The sequence below is a fragment of the Aedes albopictus genome, chromosome 3, assembly GCF_035046485.1.
Source record: "Aedes albopictus strain Foshan chromosome 3, AalbF5, whole genome shotgun sequence".
Lineage (NCBI taxonomy): Eukaryota > Metazoa > Arthropoda > Insecta > Diptera > Culicidae > Aedes > Aedes albopictus.
The window spans coordinates 259,190,924-259,212,895 of NC_085138.1; the positions used below are offsets into that span (position 1 = coordinate 259,190,924).

General features: G+C 40.3%; 1 protein-coding gene and 1 long non-coding RNA gene across 4 annotated transcripts in view; both read left to right on the forward strand.

The window, feature by feature from the left end:
- The window catches only part of LOC109424480 (protein argonaute-2), a 73,634-nt gene that overhangs the window by 50,599 nt on the left and 1,063 nt on the right, over positions 1-21,972 (forward strand). For all 3 annotated transcript variants that reach the window (XM_029860991.2, XM_029860992.2, XM_062860401.1), the window contains 2 exons: positions 14,696-15,453; positions 15,551-21,625. In XM_029860991.2, coding sequence (XP_029716851.2) covers positions 14,696-15,453; positions 15,551-15,644 — 852 coding nt within the window. In that variant the 3' untranslated portion in view covers positions 15,645-21,625. The remainder of the gene's footprint in view (positions 1-14,695; positions 15,454-15,550; positions 21,626-21,972) is intronic.
- On the forward strand, positions 3-10,693 carry LOC134291936 (uncharacterized). Its single transcript, XR_009999357.1, has 2 exons — positions 3-7,138; positions 7,720-10,693. It is a non-coding gene; the product is annotated as an uncharacterized LOC134291936 (long non-coding RNA).

A 21,972-nucleotide genomic window follows, 5' to 3' on the forward strand; every position in this document is an offset into this window, starting at 1 on the left:
GTTACGTCTTTGTATAGAATACCTGAATACAAGCTTGGTGCATCAGTAGGTCGGCTCCAGAGGCACGTTCTCCTCCATTTGGGAAGCTTGGTGCATGGTTGAGACCGGAACATATAACTACTTTTTTAAAAATACAGACACGGACACCGTCATGTGGGAAAGTTGCCATGTAAGGACTGCTCAGTTTATAAAACGGACAACTTGTTTATGCGATATACCTATTATATAATGCAATCGTTATCAGTCTTTTGCATAGCTTTCAATAGCTATTCTACAATGTAGAAAAAAATATAAATTCATAGAAAACGTCCTTTATTGTGTAGGGGTAGGCGGGGCAATATGGACACCCTCAATATTTTGAAATATGCGAACTTTTTTGAACTTTTAATGAATGGAGAATATAGTCCATTTGTCTAAAACATAGCTTCAGGAAAGAAACATTCGAAATTAAAATTATACTTGATTTTACACGAAAAAGTTGCGTCCTCCGTTTTTTGTGCATGGAAATTATAATTTTCACACCATCTAAAATAAGATTTAGTGATTAATTTATTGCAGGTCGATTAAAACCTGATATTTCTAGAACACATGCAAGTAGTTTTGCTGTATCTACATGCTTAACATGTTTATATTTTCTTCTTTATTATATCAAAAATCAAGTTTGGAAATATCTTCTGCTGCTGGGGCAAAATGGACACTCACCTTTTTGAAAGAAGCGGCAAGGGAAAAATATAACCTAAATCACAAACCAACCAAATTCTTCGATTTCAGTATATTTTCGGTTAACTGTTCACTATAGTAGACATAGGGTGAAACAAATTGGTCAAAAAACGACAGCAGTGGTAAATAGTTGTTCTAGGCACAGCTGTACATGCCAACAAAAACGAAGGTTTATCCAAAACAGCCTGAATTTAAATTAACTGAACAAAAATGAACTACTTCGGCGTATTATTCTGCTATTCTGCTATTATCAACGCATCCCCTGGCTTTCGCCCATCTGCGTTGTCTTTTCACTAGGCAATAGTCTACCAATTGATGTTTATGGGCTTGCCGGACCAAGTCATGTAGCTAAGCCAAACACCCCACCTACAACTGTTGGGTAGGCACCATTGTCCCGCCCACTGGTCTTTTACAGCTAGTTGTAGGTGCATGTGTGCGTGTAAGTATTGGTGTATGTGTGTTAGTGTTGGTTTATTGTAGGCGCCAACTCGTTCTAATCCACTCTGATTGCTAACACCCTATTGAACCATTACCCTTAAATCTGGCAATCTATGAAATAGAATGAGTAAAGCGCCTGTACATAACAGTCAGTTAAATCAAACAAGGAATATTATGTCGAATTCGTTTTTGAACCTGGGTTGGAACTGGACTGGCGGAAAATGTGTAAACAAACAAACGTCAAACAAATTCAAACAAACTTTAGTACAAGCGAAACCGAAGTCGGGTTGGGGTTGAAACTGTGATCTCATCCAGTTCCAACCCAGGTTGGAACTGAATCAAAAACGAATTCGACATTAGTATTAAAGCTAAGATACAACGCAGCAACGCCCCGAATCTCGAGAGCACAAACCCCAAGAACCAAATGACAGGCAGCGCCGACAAGTCAATCAACTGGCCACCACCAGTGATTAACCAATCGAGCAAACCCTTCAGCACAAACCGCCATCAGCTCTCCCGACCTGCGCCCAACAAATCCGAGGCACAGCCCAGCCATAGCTTCATCTTAAAACCAAAATCTAGATTGCAGAGCACAATACTTCCTAAGTAACCGCGCAGCTCGGGCCGCAAATCCCACACAACACGTCACAAATAAGCCAAACACCCGTCCGTACAACCGAAACCGATCTAGGGTAGAGAAGGGTCTCTTTCCACTCCAACCCGGACTCAACTGCACCCATTGGGTAGCGCACCCCACACACACTGCACTCATGCATCCATCACGACCCGAGCCACATGGTCACCTGGGTTGCTTCTATCTGCATGACCTCACCCAACCCGTAACGCAGAGTTTAAATCCCTCTCTTGCATTACAAAGCAGTCCCTCCTCCCAAAGTTTGTGCGTGGAATAAATGAAATTCTAAAGCTGAAGAAATCGTCACCAACACAACCGTCAACAATGAGCACGCAATGGTATCGGCAGAATCAATGACGACCCCCTCAGTCCCAAACCCAATTATCCTACACTACCCAAGTAACCATAATGCTGAGCCGTAGGAGCCGTACGCACTGCACGTACGAAGTACATACAGACCTACCCGCACCGCCTAAACAAACCACCTAGGCCGAACACAAGCGAAAAGCGGTACCACCACTGCTGAACCACGACTATACCAGTAAGTAGGTATAATCGCAATTAAGCAATCGTAGATCCATTCCCCGCTCCTACTCAGCCATAACGATCCATAGCAATGCTTGTCAATATATGCACCCCACACACGCAACCCCCACAACATAACAGTATGGTCACTTGAGTATCCCTGGGATTTTGATTACATGATGGTCAGGGATCACAGCCATCAAAACGTTCCACACTTTACCAGGGCTTGCGACCTGTAACCATCATGATTTCCGCTATGAGAAACCATGATGGCTAGCGGTGTTATGAACTACTTCGGCGTATTATTCATCCATAATAGTTATTTTGTAATGGAATGACTTTATAGGTGTAAATAATGTACGAAATTTGTAAAAGTCTCATGGTGTCCATATTGCCCCATGGGGGTGTCCATTCTGCCCCGTATGCTTGAAGACGGTCATGAAAAACTTACATTTTTTGAAGTGGATAAATCATTTTTCTTCGTCAGCATTTTTATGCAATAGATGCTAAATAGACTTTAAAAGGATACATGTATCAAAAAACTAAACTTTTTTGACATCTTGCCAGGTAAAGTTGACAAAAACCTTAGGGTGTCCATAATGCCCCGCCTACCCCTAATTAAAGCGGTTTTCGTTAGATCGCAATAAAAACGATTGCTCAAAATTCTACTTAATTTTTCTCATTACTTAATTTTTACATTGTCATAATAGTTATTTATGTAAATAACACGTTGCAAAATGATGATTTTTACAGCACGATTTGTACATTTATCCAACGAGGCTTGCCGAGTTACAAGTTTCCATCAATATCATCGTGCTTCGCGGTGGTTGAATGGCTCCGGCCACGTGCTCTATCGTGCAAGACACAAAAATTTGGATCAAGCATGCCGTGCTATAATCGTTAGAGTTTTTCAAGCTCTAGCCTTGGAAACTGCGGTCAGACTGAGGTTGTCAATCAAATAATTGCATTATGATCCATAATGCAATCGAAATTAGTTGCATTATGAACCATAATGCAATTGTTTGGTAACGTGCGGAAAAAGTAGGCCGTTACCCCACCGAAATGGCAAGTATAAAATAGAATATCAATGTTTTTGCCGAGTTGCAAAATAGTTATTTATGTAACGAGTTGCAAAAAGTTGATTTTTTCAGTACGAGTCGTACATTTATCCAACGAGGCTTGCCGAGTTGGATAAATACGAAGAGTGCTGAAAAAATCGAGTTTTGCAATGAGTTCCATACAAAATTTTATGCAATAATTTTTTCATAATGCAACCCATTTGAGTTGCATAATGTTCATAATGCAACTCAAATGAGTTGCATTATGAACATTATACAACTATTTTTCATTATGCAACTCATTTTAGTTGCATAATGAACCAGTTCGGAAAAAATGGCCATTATAATACCAAAATGAGTTATATAAAATATAAATTATGATACCGAATTGCATAAACTTTTTTATGCAATTCAGTTGTATAATTTCTATTTTATACGATCCATTTTAGTATTATAATGACCTACTTTTCTGTATCGGTTCATTATGCAACTGAAATGAGTTGCAAAATTAAAAATAGTTGCATTATATTATTTATCCAACTCATTTGAGTATAATGAAAAAAATCATTGCATAAACTTTTGCATGGAATAATGTACGTTGGATAAATGTACGACTCGCGCTGAGAAAATCTACTTTTTGCAACTCGTCGCATAAACAACTATAATGTGTTAGAATCTAATACTATTCTACTGTAGGTCTGACCAAGCATTATTCAGTTTGATATAGCAAATTGTCTTGTTTTCAAAGCAAATGATAAGAAATGCTTATTTAAGTCCAGTGATGCAATAACACCACGAATTCAGCTTAAAATTAACCCAGTGTAGTAGACAATGACTTTCTAAATGATACCGAAGAAAAACATGCTTTGAAGTACATTCTTTGTCATTAATTTATTCCTTAAGGACAAACGTCTTGAAATCCCGGTTCAACAGTGCATCAAAACTTCAGACGCACAAATCTCAAAAAGCAAGCTTCAAACAATAATGTATTTTATAATTCTGTTCTTGTTCACTCGTAATAAGCTTAAAATACGAAGCTCAGGTGCGCTAGTTTTGTTTACGAAGAAACTTGTGCCCTCAAAATCGTGAGTAGGTGCCAAAGTCGACCATTGTGGCGGCCATATTGGGATTCTAATAAGTCTGTCCTTAATGATGGCAATAGTGTAAAATTGCTTACTTTTTGCTCCATTAATGCAATGTTTCGACTCTAGAAAAGCTTATTATTTATCTCCAACATGGCTTGATTCTATGTGATTATATGGTAAGTGGGTGCAGGATGGGTCACCTAAGAAATGGACCCCTATAACTGTCTGAATATAAATCGCATTTCTCTGTATTCTACCACGACTCTCAGATACACTAGTCAGCTATGATATAAAAGTATAGAAAGGTCATAAAGTTTGAAACCTGCTTTTTGACAAGCAATTTTCAAATCATGACCCATCTTGCCCCACCTCATTTTTACTGGGGCAAGATGGGTCAGCTATCAGAAAACTCGAGTTTTCTCCAACAAAAAATACTATATCTTCTATTTTTTCTCTATACATCTAAGCTTCACAGACGTAAAGATTACATGAAAAAAGTGTTGAAACATATCGGTAGATTATTCTCAGAACTAGAAGATTTTTGTTCAGGTAGCCATGAACGGACTTTGAAAACCTATATTTTTTGTAGGAAAATTTCAAAAATAGTTTCACAAACTCTCAGTGCTCTAATTGCTTCGATAATGTAGGTCACAGAATAGCCTTTCAATGAAGAATAAAACATGAGCATGAGCATGAGCATAGATGACCGTACTATTCGTAGTTGCTACTCCGTGATTGACCAGAAGAATCGAAGTTGCACAAGGAACCAACAGACGGAGCTTGGGAATAGCTTACCGTCCTCAATGTGCATCTTCGAGAATTCCAAACTTTATTAGGTCAATAACGGCGCCGGTCACGTCCTTACGGTCATCGAGGAAGGAAAGGAATATTATTATTATGACGTGCGTTGCTTACTAAAGACCGAGATCACCTCTGCGTCTCCACGTCTGTCATGGGAAGGACTTTTTATTAGTGGGGAGGGGAAAGGGCGCATGATATGAGTTCACTTTGGTAAGTGGAGTGATTCATGCAACCCTATTAATATCAAACCACTTATTTTCATTTGGACTAAAACAAAACACATGCCGACATCGAAGATGACGAACCATTCAGATAGTTTTCGAAGTGCGAAAATTAACGAAAGAGAAAATAAAGTGATTTGAACCAACGTGGCTTTGGAACTTGGGCCGACACTTGACGTGACGAACATTTCAATGTCTGTTGACTAAAATCGCAAAAAATGTTGTTTGTTGCATTTATCGTATCATAAATCGCCCCGTACGAAGATGAGCAGTCAAATAGACGACGACGACGACGACGTGCACGCGGACGATCCGAATGAAAACGCGGCCTGTACACTTTGCCACCAAAAACTCACTCCCTTTCAATGAAGAATAAAACATTTTCAAAAACTATGCAAACATACCGAAAAATTATGGTGACCCATCTTGCCCCGTCTACACAATACACGTAGTTATATGGAATGTATAGCATAAGGAGTATAACGGAAAAGTATGTTATTTTTTTCTGCGCAAGGAACGTAAAGAATTTTCAAAACAATATATCACTTTTTTGTGTATCCACTTCATTCATCTGGGAAAATTATTAAAGATTCAAAAAAATATATAGTACGGTTGAAAACGGTACTGACCCATCTTGCCCCCTGACCCATCTTGCCCCCACATACCATACACCTTAATTGAACATAACCGCTTGTCAAGCTTTATTTCCGGCATCATTATGAAAGCATCACGAAAAAAAAATACCCTCCCCCTGGATATTCGATCTTGACGCGATTAGCACTTTAGCGCCAGTTTATTCACCATCGCTTGGACTTCAGCTAGATATATCTGGTTTACGAGTTGATCGCAAGTGAAGGAATCGGCCGTAAGTTATGTGATCATACCCTTTGCTAGGATTCGCTGGCGTTATTAGTTTTAAGTTAGCCTGGGCCCTGTAGCATAATCGGGCTAATAATATTAGCTACAAGTTACAAGTACTAATATTACAAGTGCTAATAATTTGTGTTGCATAAAGGCTCAATAGGATACTGCAAGATGACGTCACGAAGCCGTGCACTGACAGTTCAGCGAGCTTGTTTACATGGACTTAGTCTCTGGCGGAGATCCGGCAAAACTGTTTTTCGATACAATTTCAGTGAAACGGTAATTAGACGATTGATTTTGTACTAGTAGAGTTGAATATAATAGATATTTCCGTATCATAATGGTTTCGGGACGGAAAACGAAAATTTAATTTTCGCCGCTCGTTAAAAATTCTAACACCTTGTAAACAAGCTCGCTGAACTGTCAGACAAAGTGAGGTTAGATCAGGTGCTTGCAGTACCCTATATTCCACTAATATTATTAGCACTTGTAAATATTATGTCGAATTCGTTTTTGATTCAGTTCCAACCTGGGTTGGAACTGGATGAGATCACAGTTTCAACCCCAACCCGACTTCGGTTTCGCTTGTACTAAAGTTTGTTTGAGTTTGTTTGACGTTTGTTTGTTTACACATTTTCCGCCAATCCAGTTCCAACCCAGGTTCAAAAACGAATTCGACATTAGGGCTTGTTCACAAATGTCATAACGCTCGAGGGGGTGGGTGGGTGTCCTTCGTGGTGTTACAGCCCGAACAAATTATTTTTCTTTCCATACAAACAGTGTTACGAAGGGGTGGGTGGGTGTCTTCTTCTTCTTTCTTCTGGTTGAACCGCTGGTTGACGGTTCGCGTTGAGGGCCAGTCAGAGTTGACTATATGCCCTGTTGACTTCTACGTTGGGTCGTTACTCTCTAGCTACAAATCCAATTTGCAGCATCTCACAAAGTCGCTGATTTCTTTGTATAGGAGAAGGTTTTTGGATTTCAGTACGTCCATTAGTGTCCTATGTGAGCGTTCGAAACTGTAGTTCATCCTTGTGTGGCCGTATCTTGGGCAGTCCATAATAACATGGTCTGCTGTTTCGGCTTCCTGGCACAATTCACACGATTCATCGTCCACGATCTTCATTCTCGCCAGCCAGTAGCGTGAATAATTGTGCCCTGTCATTAATCGGTTGATCAGCCTCACTTCTTTTCCTGTCAAGTCTTTTCCATTGAACCAGGGTTTCTCTGAGAATACGTTTTGTAGTTCGAAGTATCGCTTTCCTTTCTCGATGGAGTAGCTCTCGTACCATTGTTTGGTCTTCTGCATCATCTGCGCTCTCAGGAGGCTGAAAACGTCCTTCGCAAAAAGGTTGTTTTCTAACAAAGTTGAGGTGGGTGGGTGTCAAAATAGGTCAATTTTGGCGTTATGATATTTGTGAATGAACCCTTAGTGACCATGAAAATACAAGTTGTTTTGGTTCATTTACCTGTCAAAATTCATCCGACAGTTTACTATTAATTTGAAATGGCAGTTGATGTTTGTTTATATTCTGCATTTTCCGCGTAACATCCGGAAATAACTTCATTTATTCCGAAGTTTTGGATTCTTTATACACTGAAATAAATTTTGTTGTGAAAACTACCGATTCCATAGTAAAATTACTAACCGTACCTATGATTCTCAACCGACAACAATTTCCAGTTAATTCCACTAAAACACTGTCAACTGAACTAGCAGTGCAGTTAACATTACCAAAAATAATCTTAATTTAACAAATGAGCATTGTATTTTTAACCATACTGTGTTGTAAAATGCGTGTCCAGGAAAAATTAACAATGATTTGTTGTTAAGACGACTACGCTTTTAGTTGAGTTTACTACAATGCATTGTAATTCCAAGCATATTTTAGTTACCTTAACAGTTTTTGTTGTCGGTTGAGAATCATAGGTACGGTTAGTAATTTTACTATGGAATCGGTAATTTCAACAACAAAATTTATTTCAGTGTACGATAGATGAAGAAAAGCATGTGCTGTTTGGATAATTTTCGGCCGCTCTGACGATATATTTTTTTACAAAGTATGACACTGCAAGTACCTAGATTTTTAGTAAAATGTTCCAAAGATTTAATAGTACTGGTTGAAAAACAATGTATAAAGATTTAGCAACATGTATTATGCTTCTTGCTAAAATCCGTAGTGATCTTTGATGCAAAAAATTGAGCTTTTACCTACTTTTATATGTCGCAACTCGATTCGAGTTAGTGTATGTATATTGTAGCTCTTGGTTCGCTTAATGATGCGCAGTACAAGCAATTGATTCAAATTTATTTCGCATCTGCAACTTCACCTGTGCTTATGCAGTGACCATAATATATAACTTTACCAAGAACCTCCAATCAAAGATTCCCTGGCCAAGTTCGCAGGGGTTGACGGTATTAAAGTGAAGGAGTTTCATTTTGATTATTGTAATGTAGTGTTCTTTAGTGAAACATATCACCTTTTTAACACTTAAATGCGCCTCCAACGGTTCATCACGAACCGGCTGCTGCAGATGGAGTATGGCTGATCATGTGCATCAGACATGCTCGATAAACTCGGAGGAACCGCCACGGCTCAGTAGAGTCTATTACTAAGCAATAGTTCAAAGTCGGTTGGATTTGAGAAGGTTTTGATGATCGTTACAAATCCTAATAAAAGTATTATAAGATTTGTGACAGGTTTTGGAACCTTTTACAGCCAGCTGACTTCAAAATGTTGTTTGGGCTCTATTTCTCACGTTTCTCGGTTGATTTTGATTAGTAATTTATTAATGTCATAGTCGCTTTTTCGATTTTTTACCATGTTAGTTGGTCATATTTTCTATAAATAATGCAATTAAAATCAACCGACGAATTAATAGTGGGAAGGAGATTTGCAGCACTTAATTGTGCTGATAGATTCGAAGCTAACGTGCGAACATTTAAACGCATTGTTGACATCAATGCGTTCGACGTGACATTTTGGACAAAAGCTGACTACTTTTTATTAACTGAACAACGTTACTTTTGTATGACTAGGTTGACATTTCTAGGCCACGCATGAGAAAATGACATAGTTTATCGAGGTAGGACCGATAGGACAGAACGAATTTGAATATTTTTCATAGTATTTGTAGGGGGTTGAATACATAATACCCAGTCAACACACGATCGCATATGATGTTGGATAGGATGCAAAAGTGGAGGCGATATACGCACACTTTACACGCGGTTAAATGGAAGCAGGTACGCATATGGCCTCCACTTTTGCATCCTATTCAACATCATATGCGATCGTGTGTTGAATGGGTAGTTGACAAGCAATTTTTGTTTTATTACAATCAACTGACCAACTTGGCGTATTTTTGTTTATCTCTTAGATGGTGTTATGACACCAACAGAAAAATATCAGGAGTTCAGTTACATGTTTCTGTGGGTTTTTCACCGATGACAATTTAAGGACACAAGAGATGAACACAGAGAAGTAGAAATCAAGAAAACAATTTGACACAGAATCGACTATATTTTAACATACGGGTTCGACTGATTCGATGAATCTATCTAGAAGGATCTAGAAGACAATTGACGCTAAGATTGGAAAAAAAGCTTGCAGTTGGGACTAGACTAAAATAGTGGCCGATAGGAAACAATGCGCCAGACAGCATTATTATTCATTTTTTAATATTTACCCGTAGGCTTTTCGCCGGTTGACAGTACAGTATTTACCTGTGTGCGAAGATATGGATTAGTTGATGTACAGATGACAGGGTTCTCACGGGAAGTGCTTCAAGCGAGGCTTACATAACAACTGACAATAAAGAAACCTATTTTCCTTGACTTTCTACGCAATTGACATCCGACCGAACACACGTGTTTCCGTTAATCTCCTAGGCATTATTAAGACATGACGTATCTGCATGACGGAACAACTAGCAGGTTACAGTTCCAGACGTCTCTTTTTATTAACGACATTCAGCATATTTCCAATAAAACTACACTTCAATAAAGCAAAGATTAAAGCTGCTATGATAAAACAAATCAGAATTACTTAATTGACTATTACCTTGGAGATCTACTTCGAATAACTGACAAATTGACAAGACCATACTACAACAAACCAATTGACATAAAGAAAAAAAGGGGAAACTTTTATCAAAACTATTTTTGTTCAACGCAGGCCAAAACAGTGTCGACTTGGGCCACGCATGCCTACGTACTTCTGTGTGCTGAAACAAAAATAGAGGCTCTTAGAAGCAAATGTAGGGAAAGGGTGCGGTGTAGAACATAAGCACAGTGTTGCTACCGCCGTAATCACTTTGAAAAAAAAAAAAAAAAAAAACCAAGAACCTCCAATCAAAGATTGGTATTGTAGAAACTTTGGAGAACTTGAGAGACTCAGCAGAAATTATATTTTGGATACAAAGTGTACATCAACGCAATTTTCTCTTCAATGAGTTTCGAATACATACTGCCAAATTTAAACGTCGAAAACTGGAATTAAGGTTGACATGTTAGATAAATAATTTCTTTTGAGTTCATCAAAATGGTAAATCGATATATTCAAAACTAAATATGACTTCTGCAATACTTTAAATCTAACTTGTAAATTATTTTACAAGACCTTTGAGACTTGTAATCAAAAGTACAAGTCATAGCTAATATTGTATACTTGTAATTTGTTTATGCAACATACACTTGTAAATTCTACTAATAATATTAGTCCAACCGACTTGTAGTATTGGACTTGTAACTTGTACTTGTAGTATTTTTATGCAACAGAAAATTATAGGTTATTGACGGTTTCCCCCCTTATCGAACGCGACGATTTGAATCCGTCGCTAATGAAACCGTCGCCAGAGTCGTCGCAGCCAATCAGCAGGCGGGAGTCTGACGTTTCTCCGATCTCACTAACACAAACAGCAGCAGAGGTGATGTTTGATTCGTTGCAATGATTCAGAAATGCCGACTGGAAGTTGGCAGCGCGTTTTGTTATGAAAGCAACATACAATATAAGCTACAAGACTAATATTATTAGTAAAATTTTCATTATGCTACAGGCCCCTGGTGGCAATCAGTTTTAAGTTAGCCTGGTGGCAATTAGTTTAAGGTTAGCCTGGTGGCAATTTAACTCGCGGAGTTATCTGGTAAGCGTTTGGCTTACGTAATTTAGTTAGTCTGGTGACACCAAATAAAATGATCATCGCTGCCATCAACCGACCACTTGGAAGGATGGTAAATAGGAGATTTTTAGAATTTTTCAAAAATCGCGATTTCGATTCTTGAAAAATTCTTCCGCTGTTGCTGGTGTTGTGTTACGTTTGTTATATAGTTGATACGTTGTTAAAGTAGATTTAAGAATTTTCCATGAATTGCATTCTCCAATTCATGGAAAATTCTTCGATTGTTGCATGGAGTGTGTTACGTTTGTAAATTGTTGTGAACATTTTGTCAGTTTATTTTGTATGTTATACTAAGGTTTGTTCATCTGTCCCTGAATTTTAATGTACATTTGTAGTGCTCCAAGCATTTCAGGAGCGATCCAGTACAAAACACGCAAGCCGTCCCCTAACACGGACATCAAATTGTAGACGGTCTTGTGTTGTTGCTCGAATCGAGATGCCCCTTAGGATTAGAAATTCCTAGACCAAAACAAGCTATGAATGCCGCAACAGATGCTGCGAACTAAAAGGCGAACTGCCAAACAAAATACAATTCTAGGATGACTGATGGACCAAGAATAATTATGAAACCTCGTCATCCTGGCATTGGACTTCGTTATCTGTTTAGATAACTGGGCACAATTTATGTCATGTGTTGCATGTTTGTGTTTTGTACATTTGTAACGTTCCATTTTGTTTTTCGTATCTAAGTTCCCAGACGTGGGGCCCGATACGGAAAATAAAATGTACATTTATAAGGTTCCAATATTTTCGTTACACCATAAACGTCAATTAATAGACGTATTTCCCAGTGAAAAGACAACGCACATCAGCAAATGCCAGGGGGTGCGTTGATAATAGAGAATAGCCGAACAATCCTTAAGAAATTCCCTCGTGGACTCCTACCATAATTCCTTCGGGTATTCTCACCGAAGTTCTTTCGGAAATCGCTCTCGCAATTCCTTCGGGGGTTCCGACGGGAAGTCCTTCTGGAATTCCCCCGGGAAGTCCTTCAGGGATTCCCCAGGGAGTTGCTTCAGAGATTCTTTCATTCTGAGATTTCTTCAGAACTTGTTCCAGGGATTCATGTATGAGTGCATTCAAGGATACCTAGGAATTCCTTCAAGAAGTTCCCATTATATGTTTACCAACGATCAAAGGCAATTCTATGAAATTTCACCTGAGCTGTGTATTTTTGTTTCATAATTTGTCCTTTCTTGATTACAAACACCGCTAGCCATCATGGTTTCTCATAGCGGAAATCATGATGGTTACAGGTCGCAAGCCCTGGTAAAGTGTGGAACGTTTTGATGGCTGTGATCCCTGACCATCATGTAATCAAAATCCCAGGGATACTCAAGTGACCATACTGTTGGGTTGTGGGGGTTGCGTGTGTGGGGTGCATATATTGACAAGCATTGCTATGGATCGTTAGGGCTGAGTAGGAGCGGGGAATGGATCTACGATTGCTTAATTGCGATTATACCTACTTACTGGTATAGTCGTGGTTCAGCAGTGGTGGTACCGCTTTTCGCTTGTGTTCGGCCTAGGTGGTTTGTTTAGGCGGTGCGGGTAGGTCTGTATGGGGCTGTCCATAAACCACGTGGTCATTTTTTTGGGACTTCTCAACCCCCCCCCCCCAGCGTGGTCATTAGTTCATACAAATTTTTTTATTCGTCCATACAAAACGGTCATTGGCCGAACCCCCCCCCCCCCCCCCTCATGACCACGTGGTTTATGGACAGCCCCTATGTACTTCGTACGTGCAGTGCGTACGGCTCCTACGGCTCAGCATTATGGTTACTTGGGTAGTGTAGGATAATTGGGTTTGGGACTGAGGGGGTCGTCATTGATTCTGCCGACACCATTGAGTGCTCATTGTTGACGGTTGTGTTGGTGACGATTTCTTCAGCTTTAGAATCTCATTTATTCCACGCACAAACTTTGGGAGGAGGGACTGCTTTGTAATGCAAGAGAGGGATTTAAACTCTGCGTTACGGGTTGGGTGAGGTCATGCAGATAGAAGCAACCCAGGTGACCATGCGGCTCGGGTCGTGATGGATGCATGAGTGCAGTGTGTGTGGGGTGCGCTACCCTGTGGGTGCAATTGAGTCCGGGTTGGAGTGGAAAGAGACCCTTCTCTACCCTAGATCGGTTTCGGTTGTACGGACGGGGTAGTGTTTGGCTTATTTGTGACGTGTTGTGTGGGATTTGCGGCCCGAGCTGCGCGGTTACTTAGGAAGTAATGTGCTCTGCAATCTAGATTTTGGTTTTAAGATGAAGCTATGGCTGGGCTGCACCGACGAACCGACGTGACAGCTAGAACAAATAAATTCAAATTTGTTGTCCCCGACGCCATGATAAAAAATAGCCGAACCTTACCGCCTCCTCTATAATGGTTCGCGTTGTTTTGTTAGCTTGACTCCAAACCCCCGTGTATTCATATAGGAAAAGGTTCGCGCCTGTGCTGATTTGACAGAAGCGTTCGCTCGCTTTGCTGGTCGACCGTTAAATTTAGGGGGGACACTTTTGAAACACCACTGTCACGTCGGTTCGTCGGTGTGGGCTGTGCCTCGGATTTTTTGGGCGCAGGTCGGGAGAGCTGATGGCGGTTTGTGCTGGAGGGTTTGCTCGATTGGTTAATCACTGGTGGTGGCCAGTTGATTGACTTGTCGGCGCTGCCTGTCATTTTGTTCTTGGGGTTGTGCTCTCGAGATTCGGGGCGTTGCTTCGTTGTATCTTCGCTTTAATACTAGTATTCCTTGTTTGATTTAACTGACTGTTATGTACAGGCGCTTAACTCATTCTATTTCATAGATTGCCAGATTTAAGGGTAATGGTTCAATAGGGTGTTAGCAATCAGAGTGGATTAGAACGAGTTGGCGCCTACAATACACCAACACTAACACACATACACCAATACTTACACGCACACATGCACCTACAACTAGCTGTAAAAGACCAGTGGGCGGGACAATGGTGCCTACCCAACAGTTGTAGGTGGGGTGTTTGGCTTAGCTACATGACTTGGTCCGGCAAGCCCATAAATATCAATTGGTAGACTATTGCCTAGTGAAAAGACAACGCAGATGGGCGAAAGCCAGGGGATGCGTTGATAATAGCAGAATAGCAGCAGAATAATTTGTCCTTTCTTGATTACAGTTAATAAGGAATCATTTTTTGTTATAGATCAACGCTAAAACCAACGGCTCAAATCATGTGTTGGCAGGCAATGTAAAACCGCCAATAGCGCGCAAACGTGTCATGTACATCGGAGCCGATGTCACCCATCCCTCGCCGGAACAGACCAACATTCCCAGTGTGGTTGGAGTGGCTGCCTCGTACGACATCGAGGGTTTCCGCTACAGCTGCTGCTACCGTCTACAAGGTCCCAAGGACGAAATGATTCGCGATTTGCAAAACATCGTCGCCAAGCAGCTCAGACAATTTAAGCAAACGAATCAGCAACTGCCAGAGCTTATAATGTACTATCGCGACGGTGTATCCGAGGGTCAATTCCAGGAAGTGCTAACCATAGAACTACGGGCAATGCAAGCAGCGGCTGCTAGCGTACAGCAAGGATACAAACCCAACATCACCTTCATAGTAGTCCAAAAGCGCCACCATGCACGTTTCTTCCCCACAGCCAACTGCCCAGTCGAAGGCCGCAATAATAATGTACCACCGGGTACGATTGTCGATCGCTACATTACCACTCCGAACCAGTATCAATTTTTCCTGGTTTCACATGCGGCCGTGCAGGGGGTTGCCAAACCCACCAAGTACTGTGTGCTGTACGACGACGAGAACTGTAACCCGGATCAGCTGCAGGCGCTGACATATTACCTGTGTCACATGTTTACTCGCTGCAATCGTGCCGTGTCCTACCCGGCTCCGACCTACTATGCACATCTGGCCGCCTACAGGGGACGAGTCTACATCAAGGAGTAAGTATAGATTCAGAGCGTTTAATGAATTTAAAAATGATTAACGATTCATAAACCGTTTTCTAATAAAATTCTAAAACTAACGAAATTATTTTAGCCGCCCACTAAATATGAACAATTTGGCGAACGAGTACGAGAGGATGCAGATCAAGACTGAAATTCAGGATGGTCATCCGATGTTCTTCGTTTAAAATCCCCCTCGCACATGGGGTCACTGACTTTATGATAATAATATGTTTCTTATAATCTCTATTCATTATATTATACTTTTTTATTACTGCAGATATTTATGAAATGAATATATAATATTAGATAGGAATCACATCATTCATCAACATAAATTTTCGGAGCTCAAGTATCTTGAGAGCCTTCCAAATAAACGAATAAGTAAAAAAAAAGTTTCTTGACACATTGGATAAAATAAATGACGTTTAATGTGATTCCGCGATAACCCAAAAAATCGTTGAAATATTACTTGATGCCGAAATCCACAAAGGCCGAGAAGTACAAATGTTTGAAAAGGAACTCATCACAACGCAAATGGTTAGTGCCACAGTTGGAACTTTGGAAAGGCACCATAATGGGAGGTCGCGCCATGATTGAAAGGTGGAAGCAGCACTTCGACGATCACCTGGATAGCCACAGCCGTTTGAATACAAAATAGCCGTGTGAAGTGAACACATCTTAGCGTTGTATCGAAGATCTAGTAAGAGAATACGATGCGTCGAGAAGCTAGTGCCAGTATTGGGAATACTCACTAGCAAAGAATTATACTAACATGCTACTATCTCAGTTCAGAAACAACGATGTATGACGGACTTTTACTTTGTAATTTTACCTTAGAGTTCGCCGAATAAAATATAGATCGCACACGCATACCGAATTTGTGTAAGAGCTGTGGTGGTGATTCTCCACGGCGGCGTGAGAGTAATTTATACTCACCTCGGGAAGAGTTGGGCTGCAAAATGGTGAGTCGATAAGGAGAGCGTCCAACATAGCTCTGATCCTCACAAGTTCATACCTCATGCTTCCACAGGTCAATCGATGACAAGAACCGCCAGCTAAGAGATGTGTGCTTAGCTGGTAGTGCAGCCTGGGCACTGTTGTTCTTCTGACTTCAGCTAAATTGAGGAGGTACGTACCGAACGTCTGTTTACCAAGGAGGTGCGGCTCAAACAGCGTCTGTTCTAGATGCAGCGGCTGAACATGAAATGCTCCGCTCCTCCACCGGAAGCTATACCTAGGTAGAGTGGCAGCCCCACCACGGTGGATAGGGGGCCTTAGGCCAACTACCTAGTGTTCTCGAAACCCTAAAATCATTACAGAAACCGAAAATGAAAGATTACGAACTGATTCAACGGTAACGACTTTTAGCGCGAAACACCGGACAAGAATTGGAACTTGGAATGTATTAACCCCAGCCCAGCAGGGTGAACTGACACAACTAATCAATAAGGCATGCCGTATGTAGCTTGACCGAATCGTGTTGAAATTGACGCTTTCCAAGCCTGAGCTTGAGATCCTAGGACTGAGCGAAGTCCGATGGCGGAACTTTGGAGACCACAGATTAGTGTCGGGCCAAATTCTGCTATACTCTGGTCACCGTGATAGCATGATCCAATGTAACGCGCCAACCGATGCTGAAGAAATGCAAAATAAAAAGATCTCTTACAGCCAACTGAATGCTGTCGTGGATAAGATTCCAAAAGGTGAAATCAAAAGCCCCATGGGCGGCTTCAACGCGAAGGTTGGTTCCGGCAACTCGGACTATGAGCACGTCAATGAGAAGAAGTGAGTGAAAACGGAGAGCTATTTGCAGAGTTTTATGGCAACAAAGACATGGTGATTGAAGGATCGCTCTTACCCCATCGACCAGTGCCCAAACTTGAGTTTCCCCAATCGACCACATCTGCATCAGCCGAAAATGGAGATGGAGCCTTATTGATGTAGGTACGGAAGAAACGTAGCGCCGACATTGCTTCCGTCCATCATCTCCTAATCGGCGAGATCTAGCTATACGCATTGCTAGAATCCATCGACAGGAGGAGAAAATCGGGCGCCGGTTCAACGCACGCCGACTGGAAGACGCTTCCTTCGTTAAGGACAGGGTGTCTACTACCCTACCTGGAAAAACCTGGAAAACCGGGAATCCTCAGGGAATTTTATTTAACAGGGAAAAACCTGGAATACTCAGGGAATATCTTGAGTACTCAGGGAAATTTTACTCCGATAAAAAAAACATTGGGTCGTATGAATAAAAACCTGGTAGTAAAAATCCATATAGAAATTTCGCTGCAAGGATTTTTTGCAGAATTTCCGTTAGGGTTTCTTTTTGGAACTTCTTTATAAATACCTCCTGGAATGTCTCCCAGGATTTCTTATAAAATTCCTTTCGCATTTTTGACGCTATTTCTCTTGGTATTCCTTTTTGATTTTTTTCCGGAAAGGTATACTTCCGGATTCCTTCCAGGATTCCTTAACTCAAACCGATTTCTCCTGGAGTTTTTCACGGGGATGCTATTTCTTCCCGGAGTTCCTCCTGTGATTTGCTCAAAGAAATCTACGTAGGATTTCTACTAAAGATTCATCCCGAATACTCTATAAGAATTTCTGTGAGGATAAATCGTGGAATTTCTTTCGGTATTCCTCATGGAAATTTTACGCAATTCCTTCCGGTGTTCCTCATGGGACTTCCCCAGAAGATCTTCCCAGATTTTCTTTTAAAGTTTCTAAAGGAGTTATTCCTGGGGTTTTAAAGTTTCTCCAAGGGTTTCTGAAGGAGTTTTCACGAATTTACTGCAAGAGCTCCTCAAGAGATTTCTTTTATTTTTTTCCTGTGATATCTTCAAACAATTGCTTTGTGCTTTCTTCAAGATGTTCTTCCTGGTCTCCTACAGGAATTTCTTAAAAGTTTTCACGAGGTTTTTTTTAGTTTTACCTGAGATTTCTCTCGGAGTATCTCCTGTAACTTCTCTCAAAAGATTCCTTTCAATGTTGGTCATGAGATGTCTCTCAGAGTTTTTCTTAATTTACACTGGACTTTCTCCTAAGATATTTTCCAGAGTGCCTTTTTGGGTTTCCACAGGAGTTATTGCTGATATTTCTCATTGAATTCTTCTCTTGCATTCTTTCAGAGCCAGGCTGTTCCTTGTAGTTGTACCGGATTTCTTGCAGTGATCCACCTGAAATTTTTTTTTTACAGATATTCTCTGCATTATTCCCAAAATTCTTCCCGTAATCTTTACAAGAAATTGTAGGAAATTCCTGGAGAAATATTCGAGAGAATTCAAATAAAATCTTGCGAGAAACTCCGCTAAGTGTTATTGAAGAAATCTCGACAGGAACTTCAGGAAAAACCTGAAAAAAAAGACATCTCGAAAAAAGTTCTAGGTAATATCAATCCCGAGAAGAAATATTAAGGACATTTAAGGAGGAATTCTGAAAACCTCATGGAATCCTAAAAGCAGCTACGGACGAACCCTCCCTCATCCATCCGGAATCTAACCGCATGGCTATGAGGCTCAACCAATGACATGCTTGAAGAAACTTTGAATAGTTTTGGATGGATCTTCAGGAGAAATCCAGCGAGAATCTCTGGAAGTATATCTGAAAACCTTTGAAAAAAATATCGGGACGTACTCAAATAGATATCTCGTGAAAGAATCCTGCGGAAAGCCAGGAAGAAATTCCAGGAATTACGCTCACAAATCTTGAAAGAAATTTTTGAAAACTAGGGGACAGCTACGTATTTTCGGCAGTTTTGTTCTATTCGTCATGGGTGTTTTTTTAAACCTGTTGAACTCAGAGTTGACATCAAATCCTTCCCAACCAAAATTTCATCTGGAAAAACCTGGAAAACTCAGGGAATTTTATGTTGAGTTATTAGTAGACACCCTGAAGGAGCTAGAGCACCGTGCTGTTGATGTTTCGGAAGGTGGAAGCGTATAAGATCAATGGATCACCCTCAAGAAGGCCTTCATCGCCACCGGCGAGAATAATTCGCACCCAGAGAGTGGATCACAGATGACACCTGGAGGTAGATAGAGGAGCGAAGGAACGCCTAAGCCGCGATAGAGCGAGCGAAAACACGAGGAGCCAAAGCCGGAGCCCGTCAGCGCTATTCGGCTCTCGAGAAGGAAGTGAAACACCAACGAAGGCGAGAAAGCCGCAAATACCGGCGACATTCGTCTGCTCTACAATGTCTCATGTCGCCTTAGTGGGACTAAGATGAATGCTGAGGCGTTCCATATTGCGCGCAAACCCCAAAATTTTATTCCCACCTTTGGGTTTCCGCGCCGAAGACCCAGCGCCAGATTCGGCGACAAAGAAACTTGACAGCCGTCGCTGGAAAGTTGACAATCCTGATATTTGACGGCGGTCATCCGCTAGCTGTGGGAGTGGATTGTTGTCATGTAAATAGAGCATTTCGCTGAAAATGCATGTGTATTAAGTTATTGTGACAGATTTCTTGCTGTGTTAGTGTAAAATTTGGTGATTTGCTGAATCGCGTAAGCTTTCGCTGGAAGAAAACGTTATCTTTTTTAGCGAAGCAAGGGAAATTTGCAATGAAAAAAGCAATATCATTTCAGCAACGAGTAATTTTCATATATCTTTATTTGGATGAAACCTTGCATACAAGTCTTTGGGGGAGAAAAACGCCGTTTTGCATACTTGGTTCGCCATTTTGAATCTAGCCTTACTTATGAGAAGGGCCTATGAAAAATGCACATGATATCTTCAAAAAGTTGTATCTCGAAAACGGTTTGTCCGATCGGTTTGGTGTCTTCGGCGAAGTTTTAGACAATTGTTGGTGCTATATGGAGAAAATATGCACGGTAAAAAAATATGTTTGGTTTTTGTGATTTGAACTAAAATATAGATTTTCCCTCAAAAGTGACATGTCAATATTTTTTTTATTATCCTTATGTTATAGCTGACTGAAAATGCTACCTAGTGCACAGTGGGTTGTTCTGGAGAAAAATAGGTTACAATGAAAAAAAAATGTTTTAAAAAATTACGGTTTTCAAAAAAAGCTATTAAGTAAAGTCAAAAAAGTTTGTCGCCCTAATTTTATGAAAGTACATCAAATTTGCAAGAAAAAAGTACTTCGGTAACATTTTTCTAAGATGCACCGTTTAGAAGATATTACTAATTTAATATTGATTTTTTTGATAACTTAATAAGTTTTAGCCCTTTTCGGATGTACTCCGTGTTTCTCCAGTTTCAAAAGTATTTTTTTCGGAAAGATTGGAAAATTTTGAGTTAAAATGACACTGACAGCTTAAAGGTTTGAGTGAAATTCTCTGCCTTAAAAGTATTTTGAAACAAGTTACAAAATCCCACTATCAAGAACAATGATTTCTTCCAGTGGTTTTTGGTGCCTTCTGCTGAAAACGTGCTAATAAGTATTAGATACAGGTAATTAGATACCAGTTAGCTGTACTACGTACAGTTGGTGATTGTAAACATGGTCTTTGTTGGAACTAGTCCACCATGGCCACGCTGGCCCAGGCTTGTAAACATTCGACACTTTTCACTGCCTTCGTTTCGTTGTCGCGGTCGGGTGTCAGCTTGCTTTATTTCATTCGAACGCGACCGCTACCTCTTACACACAACACAAGCGGCAGAACAAAGATCAATAAACAAAAAAGTGGATCAAATCAACGTAGTCTGACACGATGACATTAGTATAATTCCAGCTTTTCGCAAGATTTCAGCCAATTTCGATTAAAATTGGTATAATATTAGTATAATATTAGTCACCTTCCATCAAACTAGACGGCTGCCGACTGATACTTCAATCAACAACCGCCGCACTCTTTATTCATTCCAGGTATATACAATTTACAATCTTCTTCAATAACAATATACCTACGCCAGCAAATCTACCTCGCTCCAACTCTCCAAACTCGTACCTGACGATACCTGAGCGTTCAACTCTACCTATCTTCCAGCAGTCTTTACCCAGCATTCTATGATTTATACCCGTGAGCTGTATAATAATGTCTGACTCGGTTCTGAATTCATCCAGTATCTACTAGGGAAAACCAAACAGTAAATGCAGAAAGGTTGCTAGAAGCATAGTGATTTCATAGTAATTTCAGCTAATAATCCAGTGTTGTTTGATAACATAATAATTGTAAAGGAAAGTGTAACACGTTTTGGTGCAAAGGTAAGTTTTAAATACACATTTTAATTATATGTGTTGTGATATTTTCGTTCAAAACTAACAATAGGGTCCTAAAATTAAAGACAAAATCTCGCTTATATTGAATAATACGATCAAGCATGGTATTCTAATCGGAATTGTACTTTACTCGAACTTGAAAAACAAAGGAATAATGAGAAAATTCGAAATAAGTAAAATGGTAAATAGTTCTACTTTGACATTTGAGGTCAACCTTGTGTGGCTGAGCTCGACATTTTTCGCACTGGGATTCCAAAAATGTTCCTATCTGACATATACGAAGAAAAAAAATCACTCAAAGTATGTGTTATAAGCTAGGGACGAGACAAAAG